Here is a 25,417-nt window from a genome sequence, read left to right on the forward strand (position 1 = left end):
GCGGGGTGGGCAGACATGGATGTTTAACTGTACTGTTCTCAATCTAGCCTTATTGAAGGAGGATGACAAGAGCCTATATACCTCTACCCAATCAAAGATTTGTTCATCATTTGCTTTCTCTTCTATCATGAGTTTCTCTAGTCGCTTGTCCAGCTCTTCTGCAGTGAGTTCTTTCCTTGAAAGTGCTTCTGAGGGACTGCAGCAGTCCGACACAGTGAAGTCCAATTTCTGCAATATTAAAGTAAAAGCAAAACAGCATAAAACCAAACTTATTCAAACTCAGCTCCACTTAAATGATTCTGTCCTCCCAAAGAGCCAAGGCCTATGTTTTATCTGAAAATTCCTTAAACTAGGACGCATGGAAATAAAGTTCAACAAAGTAAAACAATCTCTTTTTATTGGACTAACAATTCATTTCTTGACTAACTTTCAAGAGTTACACTCCCTTCATCATATCAAAACAAAATGAGGTCTCCCGATAGCTAGTCAAAAAATGTATTTATCAGTCCAATAAAAAGATACCACCTTATGTATTTTGTATTTGAAGACCTTTATTTCCACACATTCAAGTGGATGAACATTGAAATCACATTACTTTACTAGGAACAAACTGATATTGTTCACAATGCAAACTATATGATACACAACACAGAAAAATAAGCCATGGGATAGTTTTATGATAGTTTCGATAGTTCCTTTACAGTGTATCTCCTCAGTGATACCATGCATGTTGCAAAATAGATGAACATGAATTTGTGTTTCTAAACAAACCCCTCGCTCTGCACCCTGTTACTGCCCAGGGAGAATGGCTTATGACACACTTCCTCTTCCTATGACGTCATCAAACAGTGTTAACTTTTGGGTGACTGCATAGTTACCTAGGTTAAATCTTTGGAAAATTGTTTCTATATATCACATCACAAGAAAAGTGCACAACCCGATCAGTATGCAGGAAGGAACTGTAAACAGGTCATTTCTAGCACAGTGTACACACACAATGAAAAGGTGTTTTTATACTTCTCAAACCAAAGAAAAGAGATACACTACCTTTTCATTGATGAACCTGCTGAATTTTAGTCAGAGTGGAAAATTTAAAAATTTTTAAAACAATTTAAAATAAAATAAAAATTTTACAGGAAGAAGGAAACTTCGCTGGTCGGGATGAGTCGATGCCAAAAAAAAACAAACCCCCCACAGATGCTTACCCGTAATTGTCATTCTCTGATGGCAGCAGAACAGTCAGCCATACTAGTGGGTCATGTGACCTGTGCAGGGTTCATCATTCGGGAAGATGCTTCCACAGCTTTCCAAAAATACATTTGAGCACGCGTGAACACTATGAACAGCTGATCATATTGCATATATATAATAAACTATCAGAAAGGTGAAAAGCCTCCCAAAAAGTGAAATGGGTGTGTATAGAATGGTTCACTGTTCTGCTGTCATCAGAAAACCAGCACTACAGCTAAGCCATTATACATTCTTAAAATGACAAGCAATTACAATAAACCACACTTATGGGATCAACAGACTGAGGTGGTAAGGGTACCATATCTGAAGAGGCCAATCGAAGGCTATAAGAATGGCCAGCACCCTGTCTTGCTGAACCTTGTGGATGATCCTGGCATTGGAATCAGGGGGTATGCATAAAGTAACCTAACATGCCAGTCTAGTGTGAATACCTCGGGGGCTAATCTGCAGTTGCTCATTCTCATGAAGCAAAACTGATTGATCTTCTGATACTCCTTGGAAGCAAACAGGTCAATAACGGAGGTTCCCGAGTGTAGGAATAGGCCCTTTGACCCAGGGACCATTCATGCAGCTGGAAGACCCTGCTAAGTTGGTTCACGAACATGTTGTGGACACCTGGGAGAGAAGCAGGTCAGAATCATTATATCAAGCCCACAACCAAATTTTCAGGGCTTCTTTACAGAAGGCATGCAAACCCAGTTCTTCCTTGTTTGTTCACGCAGAACATGGCTTCCTGGTTGTCTATTTGGATCAAGATTCTCCTGCCCAAAAGAAGGTGGGGGAAGGTTCCCAAGGCATACTGGATTGGCCCTTGGGTCCATGAAGCACCGGTGTGAGTTCCTTAACTTGTGTCCATAGACAGCATCACTCAATGTGCTGGGGAATGAAACAGGAGTTCTTGAGCCAGAACCCACTGATCTGTTCAGCACTGCAGACACACACATCTCGAGAGAAAAGCATAACTGATCCTTGAGGGCCCACTGAAGATCACGCATGTGGAAGTATGCCAGAGGAACTATCTGGATTGCTGCTGTCATGTGACTCAACAAGACAAGAATCGACCTTGTTGATATATGGTCCCCCTTTTCAGGAAGAGCATCTGTGAGGCTCACTAGTGCCTTAGTCCTCTGGGATGGTACAAAGGCTCTCCTGAAGTCAGTTCATCCAGGCTCTAATGAACTGGATCCTCTGGGATGGGATCAAGTTGGATTTCAGGAAATTGATAGTGAACCCAGGCAACTGAAGTAGCTGAATCATCATTTGCAGTGACTCCAGAGCACCTCCACAAGAAAAGATCACCAACCAGTAGTCCAGATACAGGAAGACAAAGACTCCCTGCTGCCACAGTTAAGCAACCACAGCCACCAAGCATTTCATGAATACTCTCAGGGCAGCCAAGAGATCAAACAAAAGTACCTTACATATTGCTTGCTACAAATCTGAAAAACTTCCGATGTGCTGAATGAATGAGAATATACACATCTGTCTCGTTTACACCCAAGGCACACAGCCAGACCTTCAAATGAAGGAATGGGGAAATTGTCTGGAGCAAATTCATTTTGAAGCTCTACTGAACTAGCAACTTGTTCAAGTTTTGTAGTGCCAGAATAGGTCCTCAAATCACCTTCGTAAGAAGTGCTGAGAGTAGATCCCTGCACCATACTCCTGAAGAGGGACAATCTCCATGGACCTCTACTGCAGTAGAGATGTTACTTTTAGTTGCAGCTGACAGACTGAGAGGATGGACTGGGGCCTGCCACCCTTGCTCTGAGGAGGATAAAATTGCTCCTCCCCTGAGCTGTGCTTCACAATTCTCAGGACCTACCTGTCTTCATGATATACAAAAGCCCATTCCAATAGGACCGGCAAGTCTTATGTTCTTATGGTTTGGATCTCTCAACAGCAGATTTGATCATAACAGCAATTAGCTAATCCACAAGCCCTTTAGACCTACTCTCTCCCAGATTCCTCTGCAACCAGAAACAGGACAGCCCCATGGCTATCCTCCATAACCAAGTCTATCTTATCTCAAGGCTACTTACCAAGCTTACTTAAAAAGGTAATCAATGCCACCCTGAAGAAAATAGACTCTGATCCAAAAATAGCTGACCATTACCATCCTGCCTCCAGTCTACCCTTTGTTTCCAAGCTAGTAGAAGAAAACAATATCCTACACTCTCACCAATCCAGCCTCAGGAAAGGTCAGGGAACTATAGTCCTATTAAGCCATCACCAATAGTATTCATCTTAACTCAGACTAATGGGGGAGACTCCTATTAAATCTTTCTGCCACCTTTGACACAGTTGATCATCTAATTCAGCTCTTGGCCAACATTGGCATTGAGGGCACTGCTCTTAACTGTTAGAATATTTCCTATACAACAGGACACAAACTCTCTCTAGTGCCAACAAATCATTCAACACCAAAGATCTCAACTATGGAGGGCCACAGGGCTCTGTTCTCTCCCTGAACATCTTCAATATTTACTTTCAATTGATCTATGACCTTATTCACTCCAACACTGACTTCCTCCACCTGTTCGCGGATGACATTCAACTCTGCATCAAAATAAGATCTGACTAAACCTCTTCCACCGCTAATCTTAATAACTGTCTTACTGCAGTAGCCCATTGGCTGTAATCACAAACTTAAACCCTCTACATGTAAACTCCTCTAGCTCAGCTGCTGAGGATATCCACTGCTTTCTCTACCACAAACTGCACTTCATCCTTAATTAGTATGAAGCCTTGGGGGTCAACTTGCCAAACATCTCACAATGGAATCCCAAATCTCTAAGGTAATAAGAGCTTCTTTCATGTACCTATGCCAGATCTGCCAATTACACAACTATTATAAGCAAGTTTAGGGATGCAGGGACCTGTCTGTTAAAGGACACTCCCACTTCACTTCACGATTTTAAGCTCAGGAAAAAGACAATGTGTTCTCCTTGGAAACAGACTTTTATCTATCGAATTTGGCAGGATAGAGCATTCAGAAAATAACAACAATTCCTGTCTTTAACATCTTAAATGCAGCGACAACGGATGAAGAAATTGGCTAATGTTAACTTTTAGGAACATGGTCAATGGGGCTGGCAGCTGCATTCAGAGGCCACCAATAAATTTGTTGTGAGCACTCCTGCATTCAAATTATTAATAACTATTTACATAGGGACACAAAGCCTCGGAGAGATTTGGTTAATATTTATAATGCAGAAGTTTGACAACTTTGTACTTGTCACAGAATTCAAAAAGAATTTTACTTCCTTATGATGTATGCTTTTGGAGAACTTAAATTTAATATAATGAATTGTTTCCTGTCACAAGTATGTTCTAGCATGGAGACAAACTTGTCACTGTAATTTACAGTTATAAAGTTGATTCATGGGGAGGACAATTTTGAAAGCCATTTACACAGGGAAATAGTTATGGCAGTGTCATCTCTCAATCCAGGTATAAGAACATGCAAAATTTCACAACACATATACTTTTAACCACATCTGGGGGAAGTGTTCCCCAGGGCATGATCAGAAAATACAGATATAGATAATAGATTATATTTTTGTCTATACGTTACTTGCTGTAGAAAATCTGCTTACAGAAAAAGCAAGTACAAAACATTTCAAAATGAAAGTTCATGTGTACTTTCTCCTTGAAAACTGGTGCAAAGACCACAGATAAATACTCAAAGCAGACAATTTGAAAATTGCTCCCTTACTTTATTTTTAAAACTATAATAGAATAATGCAGTAAACTTAAACCCTTCCAAGAAGCTAGTCATCAGAGCAGAAGAATATTCCCCTGCACAAGACAATACCTGCTTTCAGGAAACAGAAGTGAAGATGTTCTTATTAGCTGGAGAAATATGCATTAAAGGATAGCAGGATGAGCGTTACCTGATCACTGCCACTGGAAGCAAAGGCTAAGCATTCCAAAGCCAGAAAACAGTTGCAATAGTCAAGCAAAACATTACCCAATGTGTTTTCAAGTTATTAGAGTTAGCACTATATGCATTCCCTTGTTAATAATGAGGTTTGATCCCAGTACTTCTATCTGCATTCTGATGTTGTTATGTAAATATTGTGTCAGCTTTTGACAACCAGTGACCGACAAAGCCACAGTATAATGGAATTTACAGCAGCCACCTCACCCGGGAAGCAACATCTGGCAGAAGCTTCTGGCCAGTGTGTCGACTGGAAACGCGATCACACTCACTTTCTCCTTGACGAAATTCCGTTCATCTTCCTCTTCAGGTAAAAAGTCCTTCCAACTGAGGCCAGCCTCCCTCCATAAGGCTCCCACTTTCTTATGGCTCTATAAAGACAAGTAGCGTTCACTTAGGAATAGTCATGGAAAAGGGTACCAGAACTACTGCTATCACCACCACCATTAAACATTTGTATAGTGCAGCATTGTACAGCCACATTTAGCTTACAATCTAGTCAAGACAAGTACGAGTTTTACATGAAGTGGAATTATTAGGAAGCAAAGAAGAAGAAATCTGTTGACTTAAGTCCCTTGTTATCTTCCAAAATAAAAGTCTTGGTCTTCTAAAAGTCAATATTCGAAAAATCGTGTGTGGGGTGAGAGGGAAGTCAAATTGAGCACCATTTTACATTGGTTCACAGTTCTCTGCAATTTTAAACAATCCAGTAGAAACAAATAGGGAGAAATACTTATTTACAAGCTGTTTCTTCAGGAGAGCCAGAGGAGTGGAGACCGGTCCGCTACCCTCAGTATTCTTGGAAGACCTAACATTTTGGAAGCTAGGACTTCATTTTTTGAAATTTTCTTTTCCTTAAAGCAGCCATGTCCTCTACCTGCACCAAAATTAAACTTTGCCATGAGGACGATGACCGCTTCTGCTCTAGGAAGGGTGAAGAACTGATTTTTGCAAGACAATTAGCTGAATATCTAAATATCTAATACGACCCTTGTTTCGTTCCTATACAAATTATTTTTATGTCTGTTTCGTAATTATTGTTTTTATGTACGTATGAAATGTTCCCTGCATCGAACCTTGGGAGGGTGCAGTTAAAAAAAAAAAAAAAAGATATTTTAGAATAAATAAATAAAAATATTTTCTCTGAAACACTTCCATCTGAGAGGAAAAAACCCCATGGATGCACAGAAAGTTCCTCTCTCTCCATCCTCTAACCACCATGTCATGCCCGAACTATAAGGTAAGTAGGATTTCAAATGAACCAAACTAGTCAAGTGCATGATGAGAAGAGAGGAGGCATGGAAAGTAATTTTGTAGTTCATTAATGCTACTTCTAGTCACTAAACAGCAAGGGGAAAATGCAATTTTTGTTTCATAGCCAACCAGATTTAGCATTTAACATAGTAACACAGTAATGACGAGAGAAAAAGACCAAATGGTCCATCCAGTCTGCTCAGCAAGTTTCTTATGGTAGTAATTACTGCTCTGTGCAGGTTAATTCCAAGCCTTATATTAAATAAAAATCAAACAACTGTCAAACCCATAACAAAATTACTGCTAGCAACATTTTTATGGGGTGGGCAGACTTCTTGATAATTCAAATAAAACTGCTTGAATGTGCTTTGTTTTTGGACTTGATAATAGAAGCAGTCCCTTTATCTCATTAGGGATAAAGCATGCTTTATATCGGTACCCCGGACCTTAGAAGTCTGGGCCCAGCATTGGCTGTCTGAATCCAATTCTTTTTGCCCCTGCTGTCGAAGCGGAGAGCAATGTTGGAGTTGTATCAAAAGCATCAAGACTAACTGGTTAAGGGAAGTAATCCCCATGCCTTATTTATTTATTTTTAATTTTTATATACCGGAATTCCTGTATACAATACAAATCAGTCCGGTTTACATGGAACGAAAAGATAGCCCTGGTCTGGGAAGTCAGATCAGGGTTTTTTTTACAAAGAACATTGAACAATAACATATAATACATTCATAATACAAAGAACATTGAACAATAACAATAAATCCTTAAATATTTTCGTAATTTAATTAAAATTAGGCCAATGGCATGTTGAACTTAAATTAAATGTAAGGTAAATTGAAATTTAATTTTGCATAAAATTGCATATTATTAACTGTAACACAGAATATTCCCAAGTTCAATCAGGATGCGGCGCTTAGTTACATTCTGGAGATTGGAACGCTTGCCTGAAGAGCCAGGTTTTTAACTTTTTTTGAACTCTGGTAGACTGGGTTCGAGGCGTAGGTCAGGGGGGAGAGCGTTCCAATGGTGTGGTCCTGCAGTTGAGAGTGCTCTTTTTCTTAGTAATGATGTTGCTGGAGGGGCGAATAATGTGCCTCTGTAAGCGCTTCTGATGGGTCTGGAGGATAGGTGTGGACGAAGTTGAGTTTGGAGTGATATAGGTGCGATGTTGTGTATTGATTTATGAATGATGGTGAGGGTTTTAAAAAGGATTCTCTGTTTGATGGGTAGCCAGTGGAGGTTGCTCAGAATGGGGGAAATATGTTCTCTTTTATTGGTGTTTGTTAGGATTCTGGCAGCGGCGTTTTGTACCATCTGTAGAGGCTTGATACTGTTAGCGGGGAGACCAAGTAGAATTGCGTTACAGTAGTCGAGTTTTGAAAAAATAATGGATTGAAGGACGAGGCGAAAGTCATTGAAGTGAAGGAGTGGTTTTAACTTTTTGAGGACTTGTAGTTTATAGAAACAGTCCTTGGTGGTGGTGTTTATAAAAATTTTTTAAGTTAAGTTGATTGTCAAGCCATGCTCCTAGATCCCTGACTTTTGAGGAGAGATAAATGTTTAATGAGGAGGGTTGCGAAAGGCTGGGTGAGTAGATACGTGGGTCTTGTGAGATAAGTATCATCTCTGTTTTGCTGGAGTTTAAAATCAAGTTTAGGTTGGAGAGGAGTTGTTTAATTGGTTGTAAACAATCCTCCCAGAAGGAGAAGGTTTTTTGAATAGATTCTGTGATGGGTATGAGGATCTGGATATCGTCTGCATAGAGGTAGTGCGTAAGCTTGAGATTTGATAGCAAATGGCAGAGGGGGAGGAGGTAAATGTTGAACAGGGTGGGTGAGAGAGATGAACCTTGTGGTACGCCTTGGTCTGATAGGATGGGTTCAGATTCCTTATTGTTTATTCTGACCTTGTAGAACCTGTTTGATAGAAACGATTTAAACCAACTGTGGGCAGTGCCTTTAATTCCTATGTTTGATAGTTGGTCTAAGAGTTGTGAGTGGTTTACCGTGTCGAAAGCTGAGGATAAATCTAGAAGAACCAGTAGGTATGATTGTTTTTTTCTCCAGATTCAGAAGTAAGGTATCCGTGAGAGAAAGCAGTAGGGATTCTGTGCTTAATGATTTCCGAAAACCATATTGTGCAGGAGAGAGAATGTTGTGCTCCTCGAGATATTCGGAAAGTTGTTTATTGACTGCTTTTTCCATCAGTTTGGAAATCAATGGTAAGTTCGCAATGGGTCTGAAGTTTGCTGGGTCAGTGGGAGATGCGTTAGGTTTTTTCAGTAGTGGTTTAAGAATTGCTAGTTTTAACTGATTGGGTACCGTACCTTGGGCTAAGGAGGTATTAATGATTTCAGCAATGGGTTTTGCTACGGTGTTTGGGATGGAGGTGAGCATGTTGGTAGGTAGAGGGTCTGAGGGATGTGCAGCTGGTTTGATTTTTTTGAGTATGTTTTCGATCTCCATGGCGGATGTAGGTTCGAATGCCTCTAGACTGGCATTCTGAGAGATTTGGTATGTACTCAGAGGTGTTAGTGGAGCATTGTGGGTTGTAAGAGGTAGAGTTAGGTTGGAGATTTTTGTCTTAAAATAGGTGGCCAATTCATTGGCCTTGTTGAGTGCTTGTTGGTCTGGAATGGAAGGGGGGGTTGGTTTGGTAAGAGATGAGACGTAAGAAAATAGAGCTTTTGAGTCGAAGATGAAATTGTGAATTCTTTTTGCGTAGAAGTCCTTCTTTGTTTTGTGTATGGCATTTCTGTTAAGGGTATGGCATTTCTGCTAAGGGTATGGCATTCCTGCTAAGGGTATGGCATTTCTGCTAAGGGTATGGCATTCTGCTAAGGGTAGTAACTGCCGCACCGAGCAGGTTACCCACCATGCAACCTTTTTTTCATTTCCAACCTCTAGCCTTTAGAGATCCACAGAGATCTCATGCCTTTTTGAATTCATTTACTGTTTTCGTCCTCGCCAGCTCTTCCTGAAGGGCTTTCCAAGCATCTACCACCCTCTCCAAGAAGAAATAGTTCCTGATGTTGGTTCTGAGTCATCCCTCCTGGAGTTTCATTTCGTGACCTGTTTCCTTTTCATCAGAAAAGGTTTGAAGTTTGTGCATCATTAAAACCTCTCAGGTATCTGAAGGTCTGTATCATATCTCCCCTGCACCTCCTCTCTTCCAGGGTATACCTATTCAGATCCTTCAGACTCTCCTCATAAGTCTTTCGATAACTCATACTATTCTGGTTGCCCTTCTCTGGACTGCCTCCATCCTGTCTCTGTCCCTTTTGTGATTCGGGCTCCAGAACTAAACAAAATACTCCATGTGAGGCCATACCAAGGACCTGTACAAGGGCATTATCAACTTTTTTCTGCTGATTATTCTTCTATCTATGCAGCCCAGCATTCTTCTGCTAAAAATTCAATCCAAACGTTTCTGGATTTATTGTATAGATTAGTTAATAGTTGATGGCATTATTTATATTTAGTGAAAATGCACTCCGAGGAAGGGGGGGAGCTTATCAAGTGGAGTGCTACAGAGATCAGCCTTGGGTCAGGTTCTGTTCAACATTTTATGTGAGTGATATTGCCCAGGAGCTATCAGGAAAAATGCCTTTTCCTGCATAATTACAAAAATCTGCTACCAGATGGACATCCAGAAGGCACAGAAAACATGAGTGATTTAGGGAAGTAGTGGAGCAGTCGAGTTTGGCAAAACAGAGGTTTTTCTGAACCTAAGTAAACCTTCCACAGTTGCCTGCCATGCATGCATGCTTCTTCAGTTTTCATAGCAAGTTAAAAAAAAAAAAAATACAACCTAAGACCATGAACTTTCTAGAAATTGGGGTTTCTCCTACTGATGGAAAAGGTTGGAATCTGGTTCTTGTGCCTGTTTCTTTCTCGGTTTAGAGCTGGCAAAGGATCATGCCCCGAACCTTTGTGAACCAGAAGGGAATTCCAGTTCACTATGTCATTTCCAAAATCAAGAGACAGGAGTATAGGAGAGAGAGTCTGCTGGCAGTGATAAAGACAGGTGAAACATGAATATGTCCCGAGGGGTGAAATATAAGCATAGATGTGCAGACGTTTTATGTTATCAGTAGACTAGTTACATCTTCTAAGTTAGAGGTCTTTGGGCTTGCATCTGCCAGCTAGCACTATAGGTGAGGTAATTCTGAGATTATTATACCAATTTCCAATCAATATCAGATTAAAGTAGTAATATCACCTGATATGGGTATACCTAACTGGCTAGCCTGTTACTATGTATGGAATCTTAGAATAATCTCGTGGAATTCGCTTCTTGAATGTCTTCGCCCGATGTCAGACTTGGCACAATTTAGAAAGAATTTAAAAATGGCTTTTAATGTAGCTGAATAATTTGCCTAGAATATTTTACTTGCTCCCACTGCCTATGTTTTTACTTCTTCTATAACTTGTAACAAATGCTGGTCTTCTCCTTTTGGAGTTTGTAATGTTCTATAATTGCCAGCTCTATTGACTGACTGATTTGTTGTTATATTCTCAGTGTTGCAATTCTCTGTAATTTTATGGATGTTTATTGTATCCTGTCTCAATCTTTTTGTAGACTGCAGGTAATAAATCTTTTAAAAATATAAATAAAATGAGAGCAGACAATATGCACATTTGTGATTTCTCCCCTACATAACATGTAATTCAGAACATGAGAATTGCCATGCTGGGTGAGACCAAGCTTCATAGAGTCCAGTATCCTGACTCTGACAGTGGCCAATCCAGATTGCAAGTACCTGACAGATCCCATAAAGTAGACCTAATTCCTGTTACTCACTCCCAAGAGCTTTCTTTAGTCTTCCTGGCTAATAAAGGGACGATTCAATAAGACATGAGTTAAAATGGGCACTTGTATTGAGCGCCCTTTTTTTTTTTTTTTAACGTCTGCACAATCCCATCTCAAGGGTGCCCAATGCAATATTTTAATGAGCTGCTGTGTTAAAAAGGACGTTCTAGGGAAGAATTATGAATTGGGCTCCCAGGAGACGTGGCTGAGCGTCGACAACTGCAACAGGCTCTCAATCCGAGCGACCGTTTTATCCTGCATCAGGTCGATTACGCCCAATATACATGCACAATAACAAGGGGCAAAATCAGCCTGGAGCATGTATATTGTGTGTTCAGAATTTATTTATTTTTTTACACATCAAACCTTTATTCTTAAACACCGCAAGCAGTAGATTTAAGTATTGCAACGATATTAAGTAGGAAGAACCACAGAGGACAATATTTTCTAATTTGTAATGAGCCCTTGATTTGCAGATTGACTTAATGCCAGCTCCGGGGATGGAGATAATTTTGTTGCATTGAAAAGTGTGTGTTGGGCGCCCAGTGATTTTCTGCTTTGGGGTAATCTCTAATAGCTTCATCTACATGGAGTTTACATGTGATGAATCTATCATCTACGCGTTTGGGTTCGCTAATCTCCTTATTGAATCGGGTGCTAGTCTAGCGTGTCCCAAAGCACAAACTTGTGCGCACTTTATTGCTTCAGCCCCAAAGCGTTATGGGCTTTTCCTCCAGGAACTTGTCCAAACCTCTTTTAAACCTCACTATTTTAGTTGTCTTTAACGCATCCTCTGGCAACAGTACTTTCTACAATGTGTTTCGAATCTACTGCTTGTTAAGTTTCATGTAGTGTCCCCTAGTTTTAGTACTTGAAAGGGTAAATAACCATCCTTTATATACCTATCCCATCCCACTCATGGCTTTATAAACTTCTATCATGTCTCCTTCTCAACTGTCTCTTTTCCAAGCTGCACACAGTCTTAGTTTGCATACTAGCTCATCATAGGAGAGACGTTACACCCCTTTTAACATTTTTGTCGCCCTCATCTGCACCTTTTCTATTTTGGTAAGTTTTTCTTGAAATGGGGTGACCAGAATTGCAAACAATATTCAAGGCGCAGTCGCACTATGGCTCGATACAGAGGCAATTTGATATTTTTCATTGTATTTTCCATTCCTTTTTTGATCTCTCCTAACATTCCATTTGCATTTTTGACTGCCACACCACACCACACCACACACTGAGCTGCGGATTTCACATTTTATTTTAATTTATTCATTTATATTAAAGAATTATTATATTATATTATTCATTTTTATTAAAGAATTATATTCATTTATATTAAAGAATTACACTGGCTGCCAATTCATTTCAGAATTCTTTATAAGTCAATCACCATAATCTACAAATCCATCCAACAAATCGCTCCTCTCAACCTACAAATCCCTTTCATAAAACATACTTCCTCCAGACCCATAAGAGAGTACTACAAAGAGTCTCTGCAAGTACCGCCTTCCAAAACTTCCCTCCACATAACTTACAGAGATAGGGCTTTCTCCACAGCAGGACCTACGCTTTGGAACTCCATACCAACGGAACTTAGACAGGAACCCTGCTTACTGACATTCAGAAAAAGACTTAAAACATGGCTTTTCAAACAAGCCTTCCCAGACTCAGATTAAAAACTATTCTATCCGATATTCAACCTCCAATCAACATCTTTTAGTATTATAACCATCCTGGTATCCTACCCCTAAGCATTATAATCATCCAGAATCTTCATTACTTATGATTTCGTCTTTATTGTTAAACTACATACTTGTACTGAACAATTCATTGTAAATCTCAAATGTCCATTTTTGGAAATTCCTCCATTCTACAGGTTTATTCACTTTGTTAAAGTTTCTATCTTGTCTTCTTCTTGCTCCTAGTTGTACGTCTCCTTGTTTATTGTAACTGCATCTATATTATGTATAGTTCATATTATTTCGTTCTCTGTTCCGGTTATCACCCATTGTTTATTGTAAACCGGCTTGATGTGATATTATCACGAATGCCGGTATAGAAAAAAATTAAAATAAATAAATAAATAAATATTCTCCTTTTTCAGGTACTTCAAAAGCAGATTACATTCAGGTACTTCCTTATCCCCAGAGGGCTCACAATTCAAGTTTGTACCCAAGGTAATGGATGGTGAAGTGACTTGCCCAAGGTCACAAGGAGCAGCAGTGGGATTTGAAGCCTGGCTTTCTTGGTTTGCAGCCTGCTGCTCTAACCACTAGGTCATTTTCCTGCATAGTGACTCCTAATACAGAACGCAGCATAGTGTACCTGTAATTGGGATTATTTTTCCTTATGTGCATCACTTTGCACTTTTCTACATTAAATTTCATTTGCCATTCAATTGTCCAGTCTCCTCCTAGTCTCACAAGGTCCTTCTGAATAATTTTGTCTCATATACAAATCTAATCATCTCCCTTGTTGTTCCCTATTCCATATTGTTTATGAATATGTTAAACATAGGCCCCAGTACCACTCCCTGTGGTACTCCACTAATGACCTTTCTCCATTTAGTCCTACCCTTTGCTGCTGGCCTTTAAATTGGTTACCAATCCACAACAAAATACTGCCTCCTACTTCATGACTTTGTAATTTCCTGAGGAATCTCTCATGGGGGATTTTGTCAAATGCCTTCTGAAAGCCCAAATACACTATATATCATCGTGTTTATTTACACCTTCAAAAAATTCTAAAAGACAAGACTTCCCCTTGCTAAAACCTTATTGACTCTTCCCAATTAAGCTATTTCTATGACCAGCGATTTTATTTTTAAAAATGGCTTCTACCACTGTGTCAGCACCTATGTCAAGCTGACTACTTTATAGTTTCCTGGATCATCCCTGGAGCTCTTTTTAAAAGTTGAAGTCACATTGGCAACTTCTAAGTCTTCAGGAATTGTGGTTGTTTTAAATGAACAGTTACAGAATATTAGTAACAGGTTAGCAATTTCATGTTTCTGTTCTTTTAGAATTCTAGGGTGGATGCCATCCGGTCCCACTAATCTGTTACTCTTTAATTTGTCAATCTGATCTATTACATCCTCCATTGTTTCAGATATTTGTTTTAGTTGCTGAGAATCTCCAGAAATAATATTTCAGGGATTGGTATATTCCAAACATCTTCCTCTGTAAAAACTGAGGCAAAGAATTCATTCAGTTTTTCTGCTATTTCCTTGTCCTTCCTGAGCACCTCCCTTTTGTACTCGGTCATCTAGCAGCCTGACTCCCTGCTTTGAATGTACTTGAAAGTTTTTATTATTAATTTCTGCATCATTGGCACATTTTTTTCTCAAAGTCATTCTTGGTCTGTCTAGCCACTGTTTTACATCTAACTTGTTAGTGCTTATGCTCTTGCCTATTTTCATCATTTGGGTCTGTTTTTCATTTTTTGAATGATGCCCTTTTAGCTTTAACTGCCTATTTACCTCATCATTAAACCATGCTGGCAGTCATTTGGTCTTCCTTTAATCTTTTCAACGCATGGAATACATTTTATCTGGGCTTCCAAAATGGTGTTTTTAAATGTCTACAACTCATGCAAACTTTTAACCCTTGCAATTAACTGCTCCTTTGTTTTTTCTAACTAATTTCATTTTATCATATTCTTTCCTTTTAAAATTAAATGCTACTGTAGTTCTAATTAATTTCCTCCCTCGAGGGACTATGTCAAATTAGATTGCATTATGATCGTTATTGCTTAGTGCTCCAAAGTAACCCCTCATATCAGGTCATGCATTCCCCTGAAGACTAGATCTAAAGTATCTACTCCTCTTGTCTGTTCTTGGACCAGTTGCTCCTTGAAGTAGTCATTTATGGCATCTAGAAACTTAACCTCTCTAGCATTTCCTGATGAGACACTGATCCAGTGAAAATAATTTCTCTCCCTTGCTGTTTTGCAATTCTGTCTATTATATTTGCTTTAACTGACAAAATCTAACAATAAAGTATGCACTAATTATCCAACAAATGACATTTGCTTGTGAGAACACTTATTACAGGTGAGCAACTTAGCTTTCTCTGAGGACATGGAGGATAAAGTCGGCCACACAAGTGGGTACTCCTAAGTTGAGAGTTGCATATGATTTTGGTGCTTAAGAATTTTAATATTTGAATGCAACTGCTAACATATCTGGTAAGGAAGAGTTAAAGGATTAAGTTAAATAAGCTTTGAAGAACTGTATCTTCTGGCTCTGGGAGAGATCTGCTTGTCCATACAGAAAGGTTGATTGATCTCAGGAAGTCTCCCAATGGAAGCAGTGGAGACAAAAAAAAGCGTCATTTTTTTCCAGAAACATGCAATACACACAGGGAATCTCTGGAGGATGGGAACAGAACTGAAATGCCAAAGACTGACTAAGATCTGTGTAAGTGGGATGGGAGATGAAGATGAAGTCTAGTCAGGGAAGAACTCAGGCATGAATCAAGGTGCACAGACCAATCCTCCCCACCTTTAACAGGGCAAGTTTAGACCAGGCTGGAAGCTCAGGTGTGCAGGAAGGCCAGCCAAACCAATAAAAGAGAAAGTTCTGAGTCACAATGGACTGCTTTTACACTACTAAAGAAACCAGAAAAAAAAGATGTTTTGGTTTGTTCCATATTAAAAAATTCCACAATAAAAACATTAAAAAAAATAAATAAATAAAAATCATCATACCTTGTCTAACTCTTTAGACTTTAGTGCATGCTGTCTATAATGTGCACTTGGATAGAATAATCCAATGCTCAGGTATAGCCTTCACTACTTATGTTAACTAAAAGAAGTGTTGGTAAATGGTCACAAAGTAACAGTTGTTAAGTAAGTTAAATACATGCTATATTGTACCGGGTTTAGTCCTAGACACAGGACCGCCTTCAGGGTGAAAACTGGTAGGATATAGCATGTATTTAATAAATGTAGCTTCACTGCATTTACATGTGCCGGTACAGTTCTTTTGGTTGCTATAATTCAGTAGCTTATGTGACTTTCCCCAATCAGTCAGTGCATCCTGTCTATTGAAGAATTATTTTTCTTTTATAATTTACTATCATATCAATATTTTTCTCATTTGAACTATTTATTGATTATTTATTTAAAACTTTCTATATATACCCGTTCGCTAAGTTGACTAACCATCACAACGGTTTACATAAGGGCACAGCAATGAACATATGGGTGGTATAGATTACAACTTGGTTAGGTGCCATCATTGTACGGTAACAATTCATAATTATAAACTAACTAGATGCATAAAAGACCTTCCACCATCACGCTCAACTGTTCTACCTCTGCAGTGGTGATGTAAACAGTATGCATGTTCCCTTAAGTCAGCTGACAGCAGCTGATGGTGGCTAGGATGAGCTCCTGGGAACCATGAACACTGGTTCTGTAGTATTTTTCAGTTCCTCCTGCTGGCTCAAGAGCAAGAGTTGCGCTCAGAAATGAAATCTGTATTATCAGGCTCTTCTCAAAAGTCTATTTAGTTTTTAAATGTAATACAGTTGCCTTACAGTTCCTGAGGATTAGCATGGAGCTTAGAAGATGCTATTGGACACTTTAGACATCACATTTTGGAAGCCTGAGTGGTTAAAAATACGGTTGCTACTCTGGAATATAAAAATAAGAACAGCCTGTCTCCTGGAGAAGCAGAGATATGAAACTCACCATTTGTTTGCATAGAAGGTGCAAGATTTCAGAAAGCAAGATCCCGGCTCTTCCCACAGAAAGTAAAGGTTTGCTTAATTCTCTACAAGGTAACAGAAAAATAATTACAGAAAAGAAATGCTTTCTTGCTTAAAGTAGGACAACAATAGCTTCCAACTGCCACGACTAGAAAACTACAGTCAAAGCAAAGTATTAAACAGTCTGCAGTAAACAGTATTAATCAAATGTACTGAGTTACCAATTTTCCCCATTCATAAGGAGACATTTCTGCCTGAAAGCATACATTTTCATCTGATTCTCCTAAAATGTTCTTATTCCAACACACCAATGGTACATTAATACATCTCCTTTTGTTCCTCTTCAAATCCTTTCTTGGAGAGGCCAAGCATAACTCACACCAAGAATCTTCCCATTCTGCATTCTTTGGGTGCACAATGAGAGGACATCCTTTGCAAACATACTGGACACATCACCGCAGTAGAACCAAAACACATTACTACATTTATGAAGGGAAAAGAGAAGCAGGTTCCTTACATCATTAGTTCTCTCATAGAGATTCCTCCTTCTTTTAACATAGGAGTCACCAGCTCAGCCAGATACAACCATATATGGGGAACATCAATGGCCATATCATCTGCCATCTCCAGCGTTTCCAAAATCCTTTGGAAAAAAGGCAAACAAAACAGTTTTAATATAATTCAATCTCTCAGATCAATAGTACGTTTTATTAACTGTCTCCTGGTGACAGTACAATGAGCCTCAGATCAAATTGGAGGATTCTTCCAGAGTGATCTAGGAAAGCTTGGGTAGATGTAAGATGTTTCCCTCAAGGCTAGACCTGCTGTTATTCAGTTGACTGAACAGCATAGCTGAACTCACTAAAGAATAAAGGAAAATTGGTTTTTACCTGCTAATTTTCGTTCCTGTAGTACCACAGATCAGTCCAGGCTCCTGGGTTTTGCCTCCCTTCCAGCAGACGGAGACAGAGACATTTTTACAGCCACCGGCACATAACCTGGTGTAGCACCTGCAGTCCCTCAGTATTACTTTGCACCCAAGCTGATACAGTAAAACACCCCTAACACATTTTAGAATCAATCATTCCCGAAAGAGCAGATGAAAAAACAACATATAACCATAAATGATCTAGAAAACTTTATGGAGAAAAAGAAACCGGTGTCATTCTTCAGATAATAAAGTCAACAGACCAAAGACAGGTCACGTGGACTCTCCAAAAGCATACACACCCTTGGGCAGGACTCTGGACTGATCTGTGGTACTACAGCAACAAAAATTAGCCGGTAACAACCAATTTTCCTTTCCCTGTACGAACCCAGATCAGTCCAGACTCCTGGGATGTACCAAAGCTTCCCTAAACCGGGTGGGATCATGAGAGTCCCACTCGAAGGACGTTCTCTCTGAAACTAGCAACTTCTGGCGCAAGAACTCCAATCAATAGTGTCTGGCAAAGGTATGCAAAGATTTCCAAGTTGCTGCCCTGCAAATCTCTTGCAGGGACACTAGCTGATATTCTGTCCAGGCGGCCACCTGAAACCTGGTAGAGTGAGCACTTAACCCCCCTCTGTGCCAGGATGACCGCAACAAATGTGAGTGGATCCAATGGCTTCCTTCAACCAATGTGTAATTGTGGCTTTCAAAGTTTTCTGGCCCTTTTTTGCACCACTCCACAGCACAAAAAAGGTGATCTGACAATCTGAGACTGTTAATAACCTTCAGGTAGCGTAACAAAGCGAGCCTGACATCCAAACACCATAGGTCCTCGGCATGAGGTGTCCCAAGCTCCAGATTTGGAAAAGCCGGAAGTTCCACTGATTAAATGGAATGCCAAAACCACCTTAGGTAGAAGACAGAACCGTCCTCAACGAGACCCCTAAATCTGAGATCTGTAAGAAATGCTCCCTGCAGGACAAGGCTTGAAGTTTAGAGACCCTTCTGGCCACCAAATAGCCACCAAGAAAACCACCATCAAAGTGAGATCTTTTATGGTAGCGCCGTACACATACCTTTGGGAACCAAATTAAGACTCCAAGAGGGACATACTGACCGAGCAGGCAGCCACAAATGCTTCGCCCCGCTGAAGCAGCACATCACATCTGGATGTGATACTAGAGACTTTCCATGAACTTGGCCTCGAAAACAGTCCAGAGCCAAAACTTGCACTCTTAGGGAGTTGAAAGACAAACCTTTTGACAACCCTTTCTGCAGAAAAGCCAGGGTCTATGCCACTGATGCTTGCCACCGATCGATCTTTTGATGATTGCACCAAGACTCGAAAATCCTCCACACCCTGATGTATGCCAGAGAGGTGGAAGTCTTTTGAGCCTGCAACAGAGTAGTATTGACAGCATCAGGATATCCCTTCTTCCTTAATCGGCACCTCTCAAAAGCCGCTAGACAAAAGCGATCTGCCTGATCCAAAAAGATGGGTCCCTGACATAGCAGATTTGGAAGATGACCCAGCCTCAGTGGGTCATCCAGCGCTAGATTGACCAGATCCATGAACCAAGATCTTAGAGGCCACTAGAATTACTCTTCCTGGATTGACCTCTATTCTCCTCACTATTTTGCCCTCCAGAGGCCATGGCAGAAACATGTATATCAGAACGTCACTTGGCCAAGGAAGAACCAGGGCATAGACCTGCTCCTCGCTCCTACTGCGACTGAAGACTCGAGGAGCCTTGGCATTCTGCTGAGTCACCATTAGATCCATATGAGGAATGCCCCACCTGCAGGTAATGAGACACATTGCTTCTTCTGATAGCTGCCATTCTCCGGGATCCACCTGCTGCCGGCCAAGAAAGTCGGCCTGCATGTTGTTAGACCCCGCAATGTGGGAGGTTGCTATCAAAGACAGATGCCAATCCGCCCAACACAAGCATTTCCGCTTCCTAAGCCACTGTTCGACTCTAGGTCCCCCCAAGCTCCTCCTTCTGAAAAAGACGAAGCACCTTGGGATCAACCCTCTACGGACGGGACCTTCTCCACTTCATCGGACGGGTCCTGCGGGCCCCGACCGGGATCAGTATCTGAGGCGCCAACCACCGGAAGCAATTCCCCCTCAGATTCATTGGAGGAACCCCCCTCCAAAATCCTTGCCTTTGGAGGACCCTGGACTCAATGAACCTGTGTGGCCCCCGTGGCTCCTGAGAGCTTGGATCTCTTCCCCTTCGGGGGACCAGCAGCCCAACGCTTGCGAGAGGGCCGACCCACGACTTCATGGGCTAAAAATGCCTTGTGCTTAAGAGCATGAATTCAGGCGAAAACAGGGAGAAAGAATCCGGATCCTCATCCAGAGCATCTGACTCCCCCCCGTGGGGACCCCCGGCCTTAAATCGGCTGGGAAAAGGCGGATGGGAGATCATTTCCCCCTACCACGATTTGCGCTTTAGGCGCGAAGGTCCCCAAGATGGTCGCCATTCCCATGCTCAGCGGCAAGGGATCCTCAGCCTCATGCCACGCAGCCTTCGGCCTGTCAGACTGGTGCTGCCTGGGAGATGCCGCCACGGGCCCAGATATGCCCTCACCAGCAGTGAGGCACCGGACACAGCGGCTGGCCCGCAAACAGTGCATCGGAGCTCCTGTGGCATTCTTAGGTGCAGCGGTGACCATGATGGCCAGGGAAGTGAATGACCAGTAGAGCGAAACAGGAAAAAATAACTAACCCCCAAAACATTCCTCTGCACCGCCGGCACAAGGAAAAGGCTACATGATCGCTTCCTGTCTTTTTTTTTTTTTTAAACTTTATATAAAAAAAGTTAAGAACACAGACAGAAAAAAAAATCCCAAGCAGGCTTAACTGAAAAGTGGCAAAAGGATCTTCCCTGGGCTCCTGGAGGTGAGGGAACTGGACCACCAGCTTTCACCAACGGGTCACCAAGAGCAATTTAGGGTCCCCAACCCCTCCTTGTTTGACCCTCATTTTTTGAGGTTCAGAACTGCAGGTTTTGCACCTCCTCCATCTGCTGGAGACAGAGAAATATTGAGGGACTGCAGGTGCTACACCACGATATGTGCCGGTGGCTGTAAACATTTCTCCGTCTCCATCTGCTGGAAGGAAGGCAAAACCCAGGAGTCTGGACTGACCTGGAATAGAAGTCAAACTCCCAATGGACAGGTAAGTTGGTAATTTGCTTCTTTGTATTGAAATAATTATTCTCTGATGACTGCAAGTAATTACTCTTTCTCTGACAACAAGCCCAAATGAACCACAATTACAGGAATACCTAAGTGTGGTCTTCAAAAAAAAAAAATAAAATAAAAGAGGGGGGGGGGGGGAGAAAAGACACAGACAATGCCAATAACATTTAAACCATGAAAGACCTCCCTTTTCAAATCTTTTTTGATCCGTATCACATGAAACACGGACAGGTAGAAAACCTTGAAAATCAACAGAAATGAGCCTTATTACGGAGGGAAGTCCAAATATAGAATCCTAAAGGGGAGGGGATACATGTAAAATTAATAACTGTTGAGAACGTGGACAAAGCTCCATACTGCAACCTTGTAAAATCTCCTCTGAAGTGGCAGATCTTAGACTGGTAACAGTCTTCTCCACGTCCATGACAGCGTGGTCTTTGATATGCTTCCTAGAGCCAACCTGCCAGACAATGACAATGGCAGATGCAATCTGCTGCTATATTCTGTGTGGACATTGAGAGGTAAACTTTCAGACTTGAGCTCCTATACAGACTGCACTGGCTCCTGGCAGAAACCAAGATAAATTTGAAACCTTCTGGTTTGTCTTCAAAATGCATGAACCTGCAGATCTCCCCCATCTCCTTGCCATCTACGCCCCCACTAGAGAACGCCGATCCTCCCAAAAGGCCCTTCGTTCCTCCCCACCCTTGACTTCTGCAAAACTGACCTGCACAAGACAGGATAGCAGAGATCTACAATTGGTGGGCTCCACAGAAAAGATGAGAATGAAGGGGCCCCTGTATGGCAATATGGCATATTGAACATGCCCAGTAAGACATGCCCAAAGCCCTAGACACTTTGAATAAAAGCTCTGTACCAGGCTCTATTTGATGATGTCACCCACTTGTGACGACTGGCCATCCTGCTTGTCTTTGGAGAAAAGAGACAAAAATGCAATCAAGCTGCAAACATGAAATGTGTCCAGCAAAGCCAAATTTGCAAAAATGCTGTTGAGTGGATGTGACATCAAAGAAAGAAAGAAAATGTAGAAAACGTATATAAATCTAATCGAGAGAATTTAGGAGAGACAAAAGAACACAAATTAGTCCATTACTGAATTGTGCAGCAAGCGGAAGATGCATGAGTAACTTTAGCCAGGTTACTCAGCAGGATTTATTTGTAAATCTGATGCTTAATATATTCAGCTAAATTTAGCCAAGTAACTTTAGGACAGTGATCCACTCCACTAGACTGATCTAATCACCAAGGTCGCACTTAATATTAAGTACTTCTTGGCTATAAAGTTAACTCACACCACTGCAAGGCCCTGTGTGTCCTGCCTCTTTTTATCCAGCTTAATTTTACTCTGGTAATGACTTACCCAGGGTAAGATTTTGCTGGTCAGTGGGGCACGACATTTAAAACTTGAGTGCTTATCCAGGGTAACTCCAAAAAAATACCCAGACAAAATGTTATGCAGATCTATCTCAAAGTGGCTGGAAAATGGGACACTCCAAATAAAAAGAGCAAAGAAGTGGTAGCGAAAGTCTGGTGAGCATATCCTCCCCCTCCCCTCCCATGAATGAGTAAAGAACAGAAGAACAGCAGGTCTGGTGGTGCACAGGAGCCTTCCCATACATTTCTAACACTGTCTCAGAAAGCTCTGGAGGACGCAGGTCATGTGGACCCACTGGAATGGTTCATTTTAATTGCTTGGAATCAGAGAAATTTCCCTTTCCAGAGCTGGAAATGGATTTTACATACATAGGTATGTGTGTGCATGCAATCATACATGTTAGTCTTAAGATTTACCTCTTTATTGTCAAGCTATGACATGATTTGTTCTACTATTCTAAATTGTTATACACTTTTCTTATTGTGAAGCTGCAAATGAACTGTTTATATGCTGCTATTCTAATATACTATAAACTGCTTTGGATGAAGTTTCATGTTTGAAAAATTGGGTAATAAATCCAAGTAATAAATATAACATTAAAAACCTGGGTGCCTGTCAACATTTTTAGGAGACTGGGAAAAAATGTTCAGTTATTTACTTTTTTTGGTCGACCTTTGTATGCTTAGTTTGCTTTCCTTTTATTTTTGGCTTTCTTTGCTCTCCACTCCTTATAGTTTCTTCTCTTCCTCTGTTTTTCTTTACATCCCTGTGCCCTCACCCCTCCCCAGTTCATACCTCCCCCTAAAACTCCCTATATCCAGTCTGCCTCTTCTCTATGGCCCTGTGGAAGGGGACTGCCATGTATGTATGACTTGTTCAGCTTTCTCAGACACATACAGAGAGTGAGAGAGAGAGAGAGAAGGAATGGGAGTGGGCAAGCATGCACGCTCAGTGAAACTAACCCCTTGAAGAAGTCCTGCTTGCCAAGTTTCCCTGATTGCACGAGCTGATACAGCAACTGGCCCATGTGATCCCTGGTGATCTGACTCCTCTCCAAAGTAGATTCCACCCCTGTTCTTACGAAAATGGGCAACATGCTTTGCGCAGTCAGCTCCTCCACACACTGCATCGCTTCCTGGGAAAGCAACAGAAAGGAGTAAGTCCTCCGTCCTCAGCCTGCAATACCAGTTTTATATTTTGACGCAGATTAGGGCTATCAAGAGTTCCGTTTTGGAGAATGCACACATTTCTGAAGATACTGCCTCAACCAACTGGATGTAGCAACAACAAATCCCAGTTGCTAAACTGGCGCTATCCAGTTCTCAGACTTGTATCGTTGTAATTCATCCATGGTATATATCATCATAAAACCTTTCAACAAGAAATTCTGCACCACAGATACTTTTTCCAATGTTTTTAATAGTTTTCCAATTCAGAATCTACTTTTAAGCTACAGAATTACAAAACCAAAAGGACCCACCACAAAATCATAAGCCTGAGGCCATCTGGCTACACACCAGGAAACATAAGCTTTTCATAACTCTAAACAAATATTGATGTTCACAATTATTTACAAACTGCTACCTGGTTTTGTGCTTGATTTTGCTGTCTTGGAAACCATAATGTGGATTCAAATGAAAGTTGAACCTATTATGTACTGTGCAAAGCTTACATACCAAGAGGTTGATAGCCAGCTGGCTGCTGAGCAAGAAAGTTACCTGGGGATTCAGCAGAACATATTCTGACAGGTGTTCCTCTGAATATACACAGGTAACTTTTTCCAACCAGATATACCTGCCTAGCTTTATCCAGGGAGCGCTGAATATCAGCACTTACCTGCTTAATTCAGCCTCGCTCCCAGAATGTTTCCATCATGCTCTCTTTTTACCAGATTAAATTTTGTCCAGGTAATGACGTGCTTGGACAAAATTTAGCCAGGGAATGGGGGAGAAGGAAATATTTAAATCCTGGGTTCTGTATGGGTAACTCAAAATATTACCCAAACAAGTCCTTTGAATATTAACCTCCAAGAACTCCATGTACCACTACTCATGTCATACTTATTTCTATAGCTGTAGTGGATATATGTAGCACTGTACAGACAGACACAATGAGGAGTTCGTCTCTGCTCCATGGAGTTTACAATCTAGTCAAGATGCCTAAACGAGAAAATAGGAGGCTTCAAGAAATGTACTTTTAAAAAACATGGTTAAAATCAACAAGGTTAAGGGTAAGCAGAGCCAAGTTTTAAGATTTAAAAGCAGCTTCACAAAAGTAGATTTTTAGGTGGAATTTGAATATGGTCAGAGTGAAGATGACGTCCCAAATTATCAGGAAGGGTATTCCAGACATACGGCTAGGGTCCTTTGTTTTCAAGTTCTTATTTTATTTGCCCTGGGAATTTATCAGTGTTTATTACAACCAACAAAAGCAGAAAAAATCAGTGGGGGAAAAAAAAATCATGTTTGGACTGATTTTCTGCCATTTTTGTTGGCTATAACAAACAAATTCCCAGGAAAAATAAAATAAAAGCTGAAAACGGAGGCCCCTACATTCAGTGAAAGAAGGTAAAAAGTGCAGTCGGAAGTCTGTGAGGGAAGAAAAGCACAGATAAGGGCAGCCTGCCTGATGAATGGAGGTCACGTGAAGGCGTGTAAGAGGAGTGGCATCTGTAGGGGCGGCGGAGAGCTTGACACCCTTATAGGGCAGCCATGGGGAGCCAATGCAGTGACTTGAGAAAGGGGTTGCAAAGACACTGGAGGAAGAGAAGTTATGTAGCTGAACTTTGGACGGACTGAAGTGGAGAAAGACAGTTCAGTAGAAGACCTGGAAGGGGCAGCTTCCACTAGTCTAAGCAAGAGGGTACACGAGAGTGGATAAAGCTTTGGTGGTAAATA

The 25,417-nt window shown here is 41.0% G+C and overlaps 1 protein-coding gene across 8 annotated transcripts in view; it reads right to left on the reverse strand.

Annotated features, from left to right (window-relative positions):
• Positions 1-25,417, reverse strand: part of EIF4G3 (eukaryotic translation initiation factor 4 gamma 3) — a 523,222-nt gene that overhangs the window by 12,646 nt on the left and 485,159 nt on the right. For all 8 annotated transcript variants that reach the window (XM_029579175.1, XM_029579173.1, XM_029579174.1 and 5 more), the window contains 5 exons: positions 23,483-23,655; positions 17,501-17,626; positions 16,967-17,048; positions 5,467-5,565; positions 82-228 (listed from right to left, as the gene is read on the reverse strand). In XM_029579175.1, the coding sequence (XP_029435035.1) occupies positions 82-228; positions 5,467-5,565; positions 16,967-17,048; positions 17,501-17,626; positions 23,483-23,655 (627 nt within the window). The remainder of the gene's footprint in view (positions 1-81; positions 229-5,466; positions 5,566-16,966; positions 17,049-17,500; positions 17,627-23,482; positions 23,656-25,417) is intronic.

The sequence above is a fragment of the Rhinatrema bivittatum genome, chromosome 15 (genome assembly GCF_901001135.1).
Source record: "Rhinatrema bivittatum chromosome 15, aRhiBiv1.1, whole genome shotgun sequence".
Lineage (NCBI taxonomy): Eukaryota > Metazoa > Chordata > Amphibia > Gymnophiona > Rhinatrematidae > Rhinatrema > Rhinatrema bivittatum.